The sequence below is a fragment of the Xyrauchen texanus genome, chromosome 8 (assembly GCF_025860055.1).
Source record: "Xyrauchen texanus isolate HMW12.3.18 chromosome 8, RBS_HiC_50CHRs, whole genome shotgun sequence".
Lineage (NCBI taxonomy): Eukaryota > Metazoa > Chordata > Actinopteri > Cypriniformes > Catostomidae > Xyrauchen > Xyrauchen texanus.
This window is the reverse complement of record NC_068283.1, coordinates 1,103,303-1,118,153: the sequence shown is the minus strand read 5'-3', so window position 1 is coordinate 1,118,153 and position 14,851 is coordinate 1,103,303. Positions and strand designations below refer to the sequence as shown.

At 46.2% G+C, this 14,851-nt stretch overlaps 1 protein-coding gene across 2 annotated transcripts in view; it reads left to right on the top strand.

The window, feature by feature from the left end:
• The window catches only part of LOC127647469 (protein kinase C alpha type-like), a 225,238-nt gene that overhangs the window by 185,543 nt on the left and 24,844 nt on the right, over positions 1–14,851 (top strand). For both annotated transcript variants that reach the window (XM_052131734.1, XM_052131733.1), the window contains one exon: positions 5,253–5,391. In XM_052131734.1, the coding sequence (XP_051987694.1) occupies positions 5,253–5,391 (139 nt within the window). The remainder of the gene's footprint in view (positions 1–5,252; positions 5,392–14,851) is intronic.

Genomic DNA, 14,851 nt, shown 5'->3' with positions numbered 1-14,851 from the left:
GCCTGGGAGCTGGCCACAGGTCAAGGACAGGTTTGGGGGGCCTCGGAGGTAGTCGAAGGACAGGGGCCGGTCCTGGAGGCCTGGGAGGCAGCCTTAGGACAGGGACAGGTCCTGGAGGCGGAGCGGAGAGGGGCTCTGGAGGCGAAGCTGAGGGAGGCTCTGGAGGCTCAGGAGGCGGAACCATGGAAAGCTCTGGAGGATCAGGGGGTGGAGCCGTGGGATGCTCTGTGGTCTCTAGAGGACGAGCCCTAGAAGGCTCTGGGGTCTCTGGGAGCAGAGCCGTAGGAGGCTCTGGGGGCAGAGCCGAAGGAGGCTCGGAATGCAGAGCCATAGGAGGCTCAGGAGGTAGAGCCGCGGGAGGCTCAGGAGGCAGAGCCGTGGGAGGCAGAACCATGGAGAGCTCTGGAGGATCAGGGGGTGGAGCCGTGGGATGCTCAAGAGGCAGAGCAGAGGGAGGCTCAGGAGGCGGAGCCGAGGAAGGCTCAGGAGGCAGAGCTGTGGGATGCTCGGGAGGCAGAGCCATGGGAGGCTCAGGAGGTAGAGCCGTGGGAGGCTCAGGAGGCAGAGCCGTGGGAGGCTCGGGAGGTGGAGCCGATGAAGGTGGCGCCGTAGGAGGCTCTAGAGGCGAAGCCCTGGAAGGCTCTGGAGGCGGAGCCGAGGGAGGGGGTGCTGTAGGAGGCTTTAAAGGCGTAGGCCTGGAAGGCTCTGGAGGCGGAGCCGATGGAGGTGGTGCCGTAGGAGGCTCTAGAGGCGGAGGCCTGGAAGGCACTGGAGGTGGATACGAGGAAGGCTCAGGAGGCGGAGCCGCGGAAGGTGGCGCCATATGAGGCTTTAGAGACTCTGGGAGCAGAGCCGTAAGAGGTTCGGGGTGAAGAGCCGTAGGAGGCTTGGGAGGCGGAGCCCAGGAAGGCTCGAGAGACTTGAGGGGTGGAGTCCTGGAAGGCTCGAGAGGCTTGAGAGGTGGAGCCCTGGAAGGCTTGAGAGGCGGAGCCCTGGAAGGCTCGAGAGACCTGAGGGGCGGAGCCCTGGAAGGCTCGAGAGGCTCGAGAGGTGGAGCCCTGGGAGGCTCGAGAGGCTTGAGGGGCGGAGCCCTGGGAGGCTCGAGAGGCTGGAGGGGCAGAGCCCTGGGAGGCTCGGGAGGTTTGAGAGGTGGAGCCCTGGAAGGCTCGAGAGACTTGAGAGGCGGAGCCCTGGGAGGCTCGGGAGGAGGAGCCCTGGAAGACTCGAGAGACTGGAGAGGCGGAGCCCTAGGAGGCTTGGGAGGAGGAGCCCTGGAAGACTCGAGAGACTTGAGAGGCGGAGCCCTGGGAGGCTCTAGAGACTTGAGAGGCGGAGCCCTGGGAGGCTCGGAAAGCTCGAGAGGCGGAGCCCTGGAAGGCTCGGGAAGCTCGAGAGGCGGAGCCCTGGGAGGCTCGGGAGGAGGAGCCCTGGAAGACTCGAGAGACTTGGGAGACGGAGCCCTGGGAGGCTTGGGAGGAGGAGCTCTGGAAAGCTCGGAAGGCGGAGCTCTGGAAAGCTCGGAAGGCGGAGCTCTGGGAAGCTCAGGAGGCGGAGCTCTGGGAAGCTTGGGAGGCGGAGCTCTGGGAAGCTCGGGAGGCGGAGCTCTAGAAAGCTCGGGAGGCGGAGCTCTGGGAAGCTCGAGAGACTTGAGAGGCAGAGCTCTGGGAAGCTCGGGAGGTGGAGCTCTAGAAAGCTCGGGAGGAGGAGCACTAGGAGACTGGAGAGACGCAGACTCTTGGACGGGCACGACCCCTGGCACTGACTCTTAGGTGGGCACGACCACTGGCACTTGGATGGTCATGGCTACTGGTGCTGGCTCTTGGACGGTCATGGCTACTGGTGCTGGCTCTTGGACGGTCATGGCTACTGGCACTGGCTCTTGGGCGGTCATGGCTACTGGCACTGGCTCTTGGACGGTCATGGCTACTGGAACTGGCTCTTGGACGGTCGAGGCTACAGGCGCTGACTCAGGGACGGTCGAGGCTACAGGCGCTAGCTCAGGGAAGGTCGAGGCTACAGGCACTGGCTCACTGACATCAGGGGCTAATGGCTCTGGCTGGTTGACCGTGGGTGACACGGGCTCTGGCTCGCTGACCGGGGCTGACGAGGGCTCAGGCTCACTCACCGTGGCAGGCGTGGGCTCAGGCTCGCAGACCGGGGCAGGCGTGGGCTCTGGCTCGCAGACTGGGGCAGGCGTGGGCTCTGGCTCGCAGACCGGGGCAGGCGTGGGCTCTGGCTCGCAGACCGGGGCAGGCGGGGACCGGAGAGCGGAGGCTTTCCTTCTCCTCCTCTTCCGGGCGGAAGAAGTTGGCAGCGCTGGCTCATCGATCCGGGTAGGCTGGGGCTCAGGCTCGACAGCCGGAATCACGAGGGGTGGTTCCTCGGGCGCGAGGTTCCTCAGAACGAGGCTCACGTACTCCCTCCACGGGAGCTCTCCGGGTATCGCCGCCACTCTCCACCGGGATGACGGTAACCCGACCCAGTAGATGGACTTCAGGGCGTCGTCGTTGAGCCCGGTGTGGATGGCGACCGTGGAGAAGAGCCGTGAGTACTCGCGGACAGGAAGATTTGCCCGGGACAGTTTGAGGAAAACCGCTGCTAAATCCATTTGGCGGTCTATCGTTCTGTTACGAATGAGGCAGCGAAGGCAGACGAGGAGAGTGGATCCAAATGCAACTTAACTTTATTAAATAAACAAACGAATAAACACAAAAGAAACAACCACAATGGGAAAACAGGAAACTTAAACACGATGAAACAAAACGGAGGACTCGGGCAGGGAACACATACCAGGCTTAACAACATTCAGCGATAGACAGCGACTAAACAAAGAACCAGGGTTTAAATACATGGACAAAATGAAGACTGAACGAGACACAGGTGAAAACAATGATGAGTGCACAATGGAGCTACAAGGGTGACAAAAGTGAAAACTAAGGAACTCAAAAAGTGACAAAAATGACAAACAAAAGGGCAACAGTGAGACAAGACAAGGTATACATAACACCTCCTTTCATGTCTAATTAATTAAGCAATCACACGGTCATGCAGAAGAACATCTTGTGTTTTTAAATCCATAAAGATCTCTTTCTCAACAGCGATAGCGTCAGTGATGAAAGCCGACTCTTCAGCAAGATCTCGCCCTTCGCTTTCAAATTACGTGCATCGCTTAAAAGGTGATTTCATCAATCAAAGCCAGCTAGAAGGCCCCGATCACACCCACTAAGAACAAATAAATCAATCTGATTGGCTGATGAATCTGACAATCTGACTTTAGTTGCTCATTCATTTGCACTGTTGAAGGATTCTGTGGAAATTCTGAAGGCCTGACTGTGTGGAGCTCAGACTCACTCACTGCTTCGGGCATGCGATTTGTGATATGTGATCTTTAGATTTTTTGCATTGTGACATTATTTTCCAGACACTTAAGCACATTTTACACCCCAATTCTCATTACCGTAACATGTCCAGACATATTACGAATACTTTTCCCATTGTTTTGAATGGTGATTCTCATTACCGTAACACAGTCATTTTTTACCATATTTACTGTAAGTATTTTTTTTTTTTTTACAAAAGATGCAGTTTTACAATGAATTCAAAAATGTCAATTAGCAATAATTAAAGACAGCACCAAGGGAGTAATTATGGTGTATGAATATTTTATTTATTTAAATAAAATATTTTTTCATGTTGCGGTAATGAGAATATTATAAAGACCATCTTTTTTTGCATTGCGGTAATAGCAATTTGGGCTTAAATGTGCATAAATCTTAATGGCCCTAAATATTTTTGGTCATTTTCTGTATGCAAAATATAATTTCTTGGTTGTTTCTTTTGATTTCAGTGTAACAGGATATTTCCTTGACAGGTTTTGTGAGATCCATTTGCATACTTAATTGTTAATGTCTTTTCTTTCTTCCATCTATTTTAACAATCTATAACCGCCTTTATAAAGATGTTGTTGTATTATGTGTTGATTCTCTTGAATGTACTTAAATAAAACTTTAATTAAAACTAGAAATGTAAAATTACAGTGCATTTGATCCCTCTCAGCACTGCTATTTCCCTCTGGAAATGAAAATCGAATTACATCATACAATTCCATGACAAAGAATTTCATTAAAACAAGCCTTATTCTGATGATTAGCAGTTATCTTAAATAGCTTTGCGTAACATATCCTCGCCCCCAAGAGGAAAGGTACCTGAATATGACAAAAATAATAACATTACATTAGTATAGCATAACCCATTGCTAGATATGTTGTGTAGAACACATTTGTGTGAAGTGTTGTTGAAAACAACATATACCTTAAAGTAAACAACATCGCTCAGGTTTTAGCTGGTCTGAAACTCACAGGAAGTGCAATATAAATATTCCGGTCGTGAGGTTGTTAATGAGTCACTCTGTCTTTAAGATAGAGAAGGAAGTACGGCTGTTTATCTGCAGCACTGTCTGTATTCAGCCCCCCGCTCTCATTCACATCCCTGCGGGGCAGCAGCGTTGAGCTTGCATTAATCATGCACTTTGATGATGAAGGCTGGCTGAGCATGGCGGAGGTCGCCCTGTCCTTTCTCATTGCCCACTCACGCACACCCAAAACACACTTGTAGCGGTCAGCTCAACACACATCCACGATATTAACTGTCAACAATCGGCCCAATGAGTGAGCTTGTCAGAGTATCTAAGGTGGATGCGATCAATTAGTGCTGGCCGATATCATAGTTATCTCGATTTCATTTATATCTCAATATTTATGTATTTTCTCTAAGATGACACTGAAATTATCTTTTTTTTTTTTTTCTCGAATCTCATGAGCCCTAATTTAAACCAACCACCATTGTAAAATGTCAGGCTGAAAAGTGAACACTATGAATGGTGTATGATCATTTTCATTTATATGCACCAATAGAAAAATACAGTACATAGCAATAAACAGCAATATGTAGGCACATACTGTATATTTTTATGAAAACATTTTATATAAATGAAAAATGCTGCAGCAGCATTCTGCTACTGAAGTTTACATCAGAGACTGTATTAAAACATCCCTAACTACATACTTGCAAAACAATGCATTTATATGATACTTCAGGCTTGTAATGCTCTGATGGTTTACAAGTGTCACATATGGGTCAATGGGACATGATTAAATGTGTTATTTTGCATTGCTTTATTTTGATATTTACCTATTTTAAAATGTTAAATGGACAGCCTTATTATGTTTTATATATTTTGTCTTTTTGCTCAGGGATCTGAAGTTGGATAATGTGATGTTGGATTCTGAGGGTCACATTAAGATCGCAGACTTTGGCATGTGTAAGGAGAACATGTTTGAGGGCATGACGACGCGCACCTTCTGCGGAACGCCCGATTACATTGCCCCAGAGGTGAGAATGTACAATAGTAATGGGTCTCCGGTGTTTCGGGTGAGGGTCACAAGAGTACATGTGACTCAGAAAGGAAGAGATAAAGATGGATAAAGATAAAGTATCTGAATAACATCATGAGGAACTCCTCATTCTTACTGACCTTGCAACCACTCTGAACATAAACTCTTCCAGGAGCACAAATATGTGACTGTAACAACATTTTTGCAAAACAAAATGATGTGCCTTATTACATGTTGTGCTAAAGTTTCCCCGTGAAATGTCCAGCTGGGGTTCAAAAGCGAGTCAAATGGTGTCGTAATCAGACAAGGTTTCAAAGGTGATTTTTAAATGGAGGTTTTAATGAGTAAAACATACCTCCCTAACTAAAAACTTGAACCTAAATTTAACTTTAGGTCGACTAGTCGACTGATACGGGTTTTTTAATTGCCAATGCCGATATCCAGACATCAGGGTGGCCAATAAGCCGATACAATGCTGATATATCATGCAATTTAATATAGTAATTAACATAAACATGAAATAGCTAAAAAAAATAAAATATTAAACTCTTATTAACACTATATTTACTACATTTCACACAAAACTTTAACTTTGTAAAAAATAATCTAAAAAAATGACATTTTATTTTAAATGGTTGATGGTTTCTTCTGATTTCTGTTTAGTCATAAAAAAAAAAAAAAATTATTTGCAAATGAAGACATTTTTAATATATTAGGAAGGAAATAACAGTACACTCAGAAAACACAGTAGTCCAGCAACCATGGATGGCATGTCCTCGTTAGCAATCGCATTTTCTAAAAAATACCAAATCAAACCAAGTGCACATACAGTGCATAGTGAATAAGACATTTACTTATAGCACAAGTGAAGCGCATTTACTTTGAAGTTGCACTCACACACTCATGCGGATCCAGCGAGCAGCAGCAGTCTCCTGACCGTTTAAACGGCCTGGATCACCTGCTTGGATTGTCACAGACTGACCGTCATGATTTGTGAATCAGAGGAACTTTTGATCCTGATGTTTTGATTCTGGATGGTAGAATATGCACTTCAGAGGAAGATATCAGATGAGAGCTCCACAGGATGCTGGATCTGCACAAGTTTTGTGAGGTTTGTTTATTACATCTGCTTAAACTAGATATGTGCATATTTGCAGATGGTATATAATATTAGTTTTACTGATATTTGTCTTTTTATCACTAGAAAAGACAAAAGTTACAGGTAACTGTTGATGAGAGAGAGGGAGAATTAAACAGACGAGCACTTAAACATTATGAGCTCAAACGCATCTTCCACGGCTCTGATATGCAGTGTTGTGCTAGTTACTAAGAAATAGTAACTAGTTACAGTTACTAGTTACTTCATTAAAAAAGTAACTCAATTACTTTGTTGATTACTTACACCAAAAAGTAATGCATTACTGTTAAAAGTAACTTTTTAGTTACTTTTTTAAAGAACGTTCATTAATGTTCCTATTAATGCCCTTTTATGCGTTATGGTCTTACTCTATACAAACACAAAACTGACTTAAACAGAAAGTAATTTGTAAACACTATTTTATTTCAGTCAGACCAGCACAAACTGAATATATCACAAGGATTTCTGAAATAAATAACAAAACAAGCTGAATAATATGTTCAGAATCAAAAACTAAAGTGGCTTCTGCATCATAATAGCTGTTGTTTTGAGCCCTTAAAAATGTTCCTTTCACAGCTTAAGTATGAAAACTATTAACAATGTACAACATAACAAAACATTTTGAAATAAATAAATGAAAGCAATCTGAATTATTCAGAATCAATTTCGAGAAACTCAGCACCAAAAAACTGCTATTATTGACAAACATAAATGATATGCATTAAAAAAACATAAAAAATATAAATGCTGTTTAAATATTAAATCTATGAGCAATTTCCAATCCAACCACAAATTAAGAGTTGCATGTCACCAACTTATGTAAAGTAAGCTGTCTGTATTCAAAGTGCAAAATCTGCTGTTGTATATGTCCATAAAAATAAAAGTTTTTCGTCCCATTTGCTGTGTGCCGCTGCCGCCTGAACATGTTATCATGCCAACGAGCTGCCTGAACGCCGGCGACTGCACAGTAGAAACAGGCTGCATGTTTTCAACAACATACCGTGCAATAGCTTTGTTGATCTGTCCCTGGCTGTGGCTAATAACAGTCCGGTTAAAATCTAGTCGCTGTTGTTTGGCTGGAGGGCTTGACTCACTTCGAGTGTGTCCACTGACACCGGGTTAGCTTCTAGCTTTGTCGAGGCATGTCGTTTCTGGAGGTGCTTCGACAGATTGGAGTTGCTATTTTTAGCAGTAGATAGGACATTCGAACCAGAAAGACACAGCTTACATTTCACTAAAAGATTTTTGTCTTTATGCTCAACTAAAGTGAAATAATGAGCATATTTCCACTTTGAAAAACTCGTCTTGTTCTCGCCTTGACTCGCCATGACTGTCGCGCATACTTGAATAAACGGAAACACGCCCACAGTGCGTCTGCGTGTTTACAGTGGTTGGCATCCGCCAATCCTACAATGCGTCACTGCTGTAAACAGGTTAGGCTGTAGGCTACACTTCAGCCAAAATTAATTAATTAAAAAAAGTAACGGACAACGCACCATATGGTAACGGTAACGGAGTTAATTTATTTAAAAAGTAATGCGTTACAGTATTAGTTACTGTCAAAAGTAACTGCATTACAGTAACGCGTTACTGCCCAACACTGCTGATATGTGACCATTTAAATGACACTGTGTTGCACACCGGTATATTATAGTAGTAGCACAATGGCACTTAACAACAAAATGAACCGTGACTGGTCGTTTACATGTCTCAGTCGCTTCATATGCAGCCAGGCGATTTTTGCTGCCCTCAAGAAACAAATGTGGCAAATGGGTTAATTTATCGCCCGATGCCGATAATGAAAAAAGTCAGAATATCGGCCGATTTATAGATCGACCACTAAACCTAACCAATAGTGTCCTAAAAGCAAATGAGAGGTGAACAAAACAAACATCCTTACCCTTAACCAACACCTGAACCTAACCGATAGTTTTGCACAAAATGTCCAGTGAAAAACAAAGTTTGTATATATATATATATTCAGGTATATATTATTTCTTATTCGCACAAATGAGTGAAAAAAATTTTGCACACACCTACAGGCATTTATGGGCAGTATTATTTACCTATACCAGCTTTTAAAATTGTTATTTGTAATTATGGTTTAATAAATATTTCAATATTATTTACATTTGTTTTGATATGCAATATAAAAAATACATAAAATATTAATATAAAAATATTTCACAAATTATTTAGTGAAATAAAATTCCCAAAGCTTGAGATTGAACATTAATTTATTACATTTGAAGTTGTAATTTCTGTGCCACCAATGTCTCAAAACAAAATTGTAAAAATACATTTTAAACACTTTCCCCTTCTGCCATGGTTTGGACACCAAAATGTGAAATGTATAAAAATTGTAACTACACAAATGTTTTATATGATTGCTTAGGTAAATCTCACAATTTTATATGTGCAGTCAATCTGTAGCAAGTTCTATTCTGAAAAGAAGACGGAAAACACCTCATACACAAGTGCATTTTCATGCATGTTCTGTTGTAGATAAACGCTGGGACATTTGCACTAGAATATGTGGCAACTTGACATCATTTCTCAGTGTATGTGTGTGTGTGTGTGCGGGTTTTTTTTTTTTTTTTTTTTTTAGGTTACAAACTGGTAATTACAAGGGTATTATGCTATAAATGTGCTTTATGAGGACATTTCTAATGTCCCCATAATTCAAATCGCTTAATCATATTAAACAAAGTTTTATTGAAAATGTAAAAATGCAGCAAGTTTTTTGTGAGGTTAAGGGAATGGAATCAGTAGTTCATACAGTATAAAAATAATTGTCTATGGAGAGTCCTCATAAGGATAGCTGCATGTGTGTGTGTGTGTGTGTGTGTGTATGGAGGGAACGTCATGCTTTCCTCCAGCACTAGATGACACAAAGGAAATACACAGAGTGAAAGCACACTGCAGATGGGAGGAGAGACAACATGATGTGATCCTTACCAAAGAGAGGCTTTTGTCTTAAGGACATTGAATTTTGATTCTCAAATGCACGACGAGTGTGTGATGAATATGGTGAAACTTCCATCGCTTTATATTGTATTACTCTGAAGCAGATTGTGGTCATTCCCGTATGATGTTCTGATGTCTTCAACTCATGTGTCTGTGAAAGCCCTCAATTATTGATCTCCACACATCTGACCAGTGACCCGGATAATCAGTTAAGCACAGAAGTTAGGGAAATGTTCAATACTAGCACTTACATATTGACTAGAATGGAAATACAATTAGCAATTACATGTGCTAATTTTAAAAGTGTTGCACAGATAGATAATTAGAGATGTAAATCAACAGATTTACATCTCTACAGATTAAATCAAACAGAGAGAAATAGATAGATAGCATAATGCTGTGCAATGCGTGGTTCAACCAGTGCAGTTATGATTGGAAAAGGAAAGCATATTATTCAGAACAGCATCCATCACTCACTCTGTACTCATTCATCAGGATTTCTCTTGTGTTCTGTGCTGCATTGATTGCAGTTCATTATTTGGTAGTTCAGTTCAGTTCTTGGTGAGTCCTCAGTGACCTGACAGGCCTGGATATGTTCTCTCAACTGCACTGAAGAACATGAACACTATACATGGAGATTGTGTTGTTCCAAACCTGTATGACTCTTTCTTCCATGGAATTCAAAAGGTTTTTTTTAGAGACCAGGGGCTGTCAGGCTCCAAAAAGGACAAAAAAGATGCAACTTATTCACTGTAAGCTTACTGAAGGTATACAACGAAGAGCAGAATTGCATTTAAGTCAGTATTCACTTGACGCCCTTATGAACATATAGTAGCAATGCAACCAACTTAACTACATTTTTCACTAGCGTGACAGTAGTTCAACTATTTTCACAATAGTGTCGCTTTTCCAGTCACAAGCTAAATTTTCCAACGAGTAGTGCTGTATTGTTACAAAACGCACTGTGATGAGGAGGAGGGCGTGGCTGCACTGAATCAGCTGATCAGCGGACCTTGCCCTCCTCCTCATCACATGCACATTTAGTATTTAAATGAATACACACTTAAATACTGACTTAATACTCACTGTATTGTGAACACAGCAATGGAGTAGGAGGAGTAATCAAACCTGAGCTGTCCACTCTCTTATGTAGCGAAACCAAATCCTTGAAGTGAATTGGTTCTTTCGGACAGTTAATGTAAACGAACTGGTTAAAATAAAGATTCACTTATATTTAGCATCTGGAACATCTAGGTTACATATGTAATCTCCGTTCCCTGATGTAGGGAATGAGACTCAACTTAGAGCCGACAATGAGGTTCGGCCGCAACAGTGGCTCGGTTCAGCGATGTGGCCGGGAGGACACAATGTCTCGTTCCCTTCATCAGGGAACGGAGGTTACATCCGTAACCTAGACATTCCCCATCTGTCGCTCACTTCGACGTTGTGTCGAAGAAGCGACATTAGAGGTCCAATTTAATTCACGCCATGCCCTGAACCGTGTACGTGCGCCGCTGACACAGGTGCAGGTAGGTAGCTTGTGTGCCAAAACAACATGCTGTGCCAGACTGCACATACCCTTCCCATCTTGCCGTGCATCTTAACGCTATCACACACATCGGTGAAGGCGTTCTTTCTCAGTTTTCCTATTCTTTCAGGGGAGAAAGACCCTGCAGAGACCACACCTGCCCAGACTGGGGGAGGTAAAGAGTGGTGAAATACATCACATGGGGTTTTAGGTCACATGTGGAGAATGGCGCGGTGGTAGATCCTACCTCATTGGGAGGGAGGAGTTGCTACAAACACAGCGACCGGGGGTCCGTGAGGACTGCCCAAGGGAGACGCGGGTCAGCTCGCAAGGGGACCGTACCACGGAAAATACACACATAGGGGAAAGTCCACGTGGGAGCCCGTCCTGTGGAGCACCTATTCCAGTACAGGGTAAATTGAGTACCCGCAATGGTCTTGGTTGGTGAATTCCTCCGCTGAATTCATGGACCACTGGGCTAGGGAGGAGTCATCCAGGGAGCGGAGTTCGTGGGATCTCCTGGGGTAAAAGCGCATGGTATTACCTCAGCGGAGGGAAAGGGCGCTGGGTGCAAACGGTCCACCCAATCAGTTTGTCAGCGTGTACCGAGTTCTACCGGCTCGGACCTGAGAAAACACGGGACAAAACTGACTCAACCCTGAGATTATAAAATCTCGCAACGGTATTGGGTGTTGCCCAACCCGCTGCTCTGCATATGTCTGCTAGGGAGGTGCCCCTGGCCAGTGCCCATGAGGATGCAACACTTCTTGTTGACACGCAAGGGGGGGGGCACGGTCTGTGTGTGATAGGCCCACGTAATGGTGTCCACTACCCAGTGGGAAAGCCTCTGTTTTGAGACAGCGTTCCCTTTCCACTGTCCACCAAAGCAGACAAAGAGCTGCTAAGAACATCTAAAGCTCTGTGTGCGGTCCAAGTAGATACACAAAGCACGTACCAAAGGGGCTGGGCACAGCAACGAAGGGGCTGGGCCTGCCTCCTCCCGGGGCAGCGCTTGCAGGTTCACTACCTGGTCCCTGAAGGGAGTGGTAGGAACCTTGGGCATGTAGCCCGGTTGCAGTCTTAGGATCACGTGAGTGTCTGCCGGACCGAACTCCAGGCAAGTGTCGCTGACAGAGAATGCTTGCAGGTCCCCGACCCTTTTGATGGAGGCGAGCGAGATCAGGAGGTCCGTCTTCAAGGAGAGGGATCTGAGTCCGACTGATTCTAGCGGCTCGAATTGGGGTCTCTGAAGGCCCGAGAGGACCACTGAGAGATCCCAGGAGGGGAACAGGCTTGGCCAGGAGGGATTTAACCTCCGGGCCCCTCTTAGGAACCTGATAATTAAGTTGTGCTTACCCAAAGACTTGCCGTCTACTGTGTCGTGGTGGGCCGCAATAGCAGCTACATACACCTTCAAGGTGGAGGGGGACAGCCTCCCCTCCAGCCTCTCCTGCAGGAATGAAAGCTTTGACCTAACTGCGCACCTCTGTGGGTCTTCAGCCCGGGAAGAACACCAATTTGCTAACAAGCGCAACTTCAGGGCATAAAGTTGCCTGGTAGAGGGAGCTCTGCCTTGGTTGATCGTGTCTGGTCTGCGTCCAATGTGCCGGACTGTTGAGGGCAGTGGGAGGTCTCTTGGGATGCGAACAGGTCTACCTGGGTCTTGCCGAACCGTTCCCAAATCAGCTGGACCGACAGGGGGTTAAGCCTCCACTCGCTACTGGGCAAGCGTTGTCGTGATAGCGCGTCCACTACCACGTTGAGGTAGGCCGGGATGTGAGTGGCACGCAGCGACTTGAGTTGTTGCTGGCTCCAAAGGAGGATATGTCGGGCGAGTTGTGACATGTGACGGGAGCGCACGCCACCTTGGCAATTTATGTATACTACCATGTTGGTGCTGTCTGATCGGATCAAGACGTGTTTGCCCTGAAGTAGCAGAAGAAACCTCCACAGGGCAAAAAGTACAGCCAACAACTCTAGGCAGTTGATGTGCCAGCGCAGCGGGGACCCTTTGCAATGGCCCGCGGCTGCATGCCCGTTGCACACTGTGCCCCAACCCAATTTGGAGGTGTCTGTGGTGACCAGGACGTGTCGGGACACCTGCTGCAAGGAGAATCCTTTCCGTAGAAAGCAGAGGTCTGTCCAGGGTTTGAAAGTTTGGCGGCAGGGTGGGGTGATGAACACACGGTGCGTGCCGCAGCGTCATGCTCGTCTCGGGACTCGAGTCTGAAGCCAGTGCTGAAGCGGTCTCATATGCATCAACCCCAGCGGCGCGACCACCGCAGAGGACGACATATGCCCCAGGAGCCTCTGGAAATGTTTTAAGGGGACTGCCGTGCCTGGCCTGAACGCATTGAGGCATTTCAGCACTGACTGCGGGCGCTTGTTGGAGAGGGGCGCTGACATTGAGACTGAGTCTATCTCTATGCAAAGAAAAGAGATGCTCTGAACCGGGGTGGCTTGCTCTTTTCCCAGTTGACCTGAAGCCCTAAATGGCTGAGGTGCCTGAGCACCTGGTCCCTGTAGGTGCATAGTAACTCTCGGGAGTGGGCCAGGATGAGCCAGTTGTCGAGGTAGTTGAGAATGCGGACACCTTTTTCCCGAAGCGGGGCAAGGGCTGCCTCTGCGACCTTCGCGAAGACGCGAGGGGACAAGGACATGCCGAAGGGGAGGACCATGTACTGATATGCCTGGCCATCGAACGTGAAGCGATGTCGAGGCAATATTGAGACGTGGTGAAAAAATGGTGATAAGCCGTCGCCTTTCTTGGGTATGATGAAGTAAGGGCTGTAGAAAACCTTCTTCATCTCTATCGGGTCTTTGAGTAAGAGAGTCACGATTTCCGCGCACAGGGATTTGGCATCTTCGCCTTGTACTGCGTTAAAGCTGGGTGGGGGGCTAGCAAACCGAATTGCATAACCGAGTCGAATGGTCCTGGCCAACCAGCATGACGTATTGGGAAGCGAGAGCCATGCGTCCAAGCTCCGTGCTAAGGGCACTAAGTGGACGATTATTTTTGACGTACCCGGCGGGGCTTTGCAGCGGGGCAGAGTAGGTAATGCGGCATCAGGAAGCAATGGTGCTGAGAGAAAACTCGAAGCACTTACCTTGCTCCTTATACCCGGCGGGGCGGGTTATTGTCTGAGGAGGAGGTACCGTGGAGGTGTCCTCTAGACTCGTCAGAACCGGCCGGCCGGGGGACAACAGTCGTGGGGCTGGAGGTGAGAGGCCTGCGTCCAATGTGCCAGGACTGTTGAAGTGTGGCGGCAGAGTGCCGTGAGAATGGCATTTGCGGGCCAGGTGACCCAGAGACGAAGGGAATTGCTCTTTTATTGAGAATGTGGGTACCGCAACCCAAAGGGGGTGCGGCAAAGTAAATAAGCTTAACTGAGGATTCTCCTTCCGGCTCTCCACCAGGGGATGGAGTCCTCTGCTTAACAGCTCCGGAGCAAACGTCTTGGTCCCTGGGTCGTCCGTCTCAGGAACGCTTGGGAGCCTTCCGGGTCCTCGAAGGGGTTCGTGAGACGGTGGGCGTGCACCTCACACAGATCTATACATAGTTATGTATGTGCAGTGCAGGTATTGGTTTAAGATTAGTAAACTAAGTAAGTGTTAAGGTCCAGTTTTTTTTTTAAAAAATATTATGAACTGTAAGATTAATGACTAATGTCTTTGAAGTCCATCCTGATTTAACTGCAGAAGTTTACATAGATGTATTGTCCTTTGTTAGTTGGCTTATGAAAGCTTTTGTTGGCAATTAAATAACAGTCTTTGTATTCCATTTTAATAGTCCATCAATAGACAAAGGTGATGCAGGCAGAGATC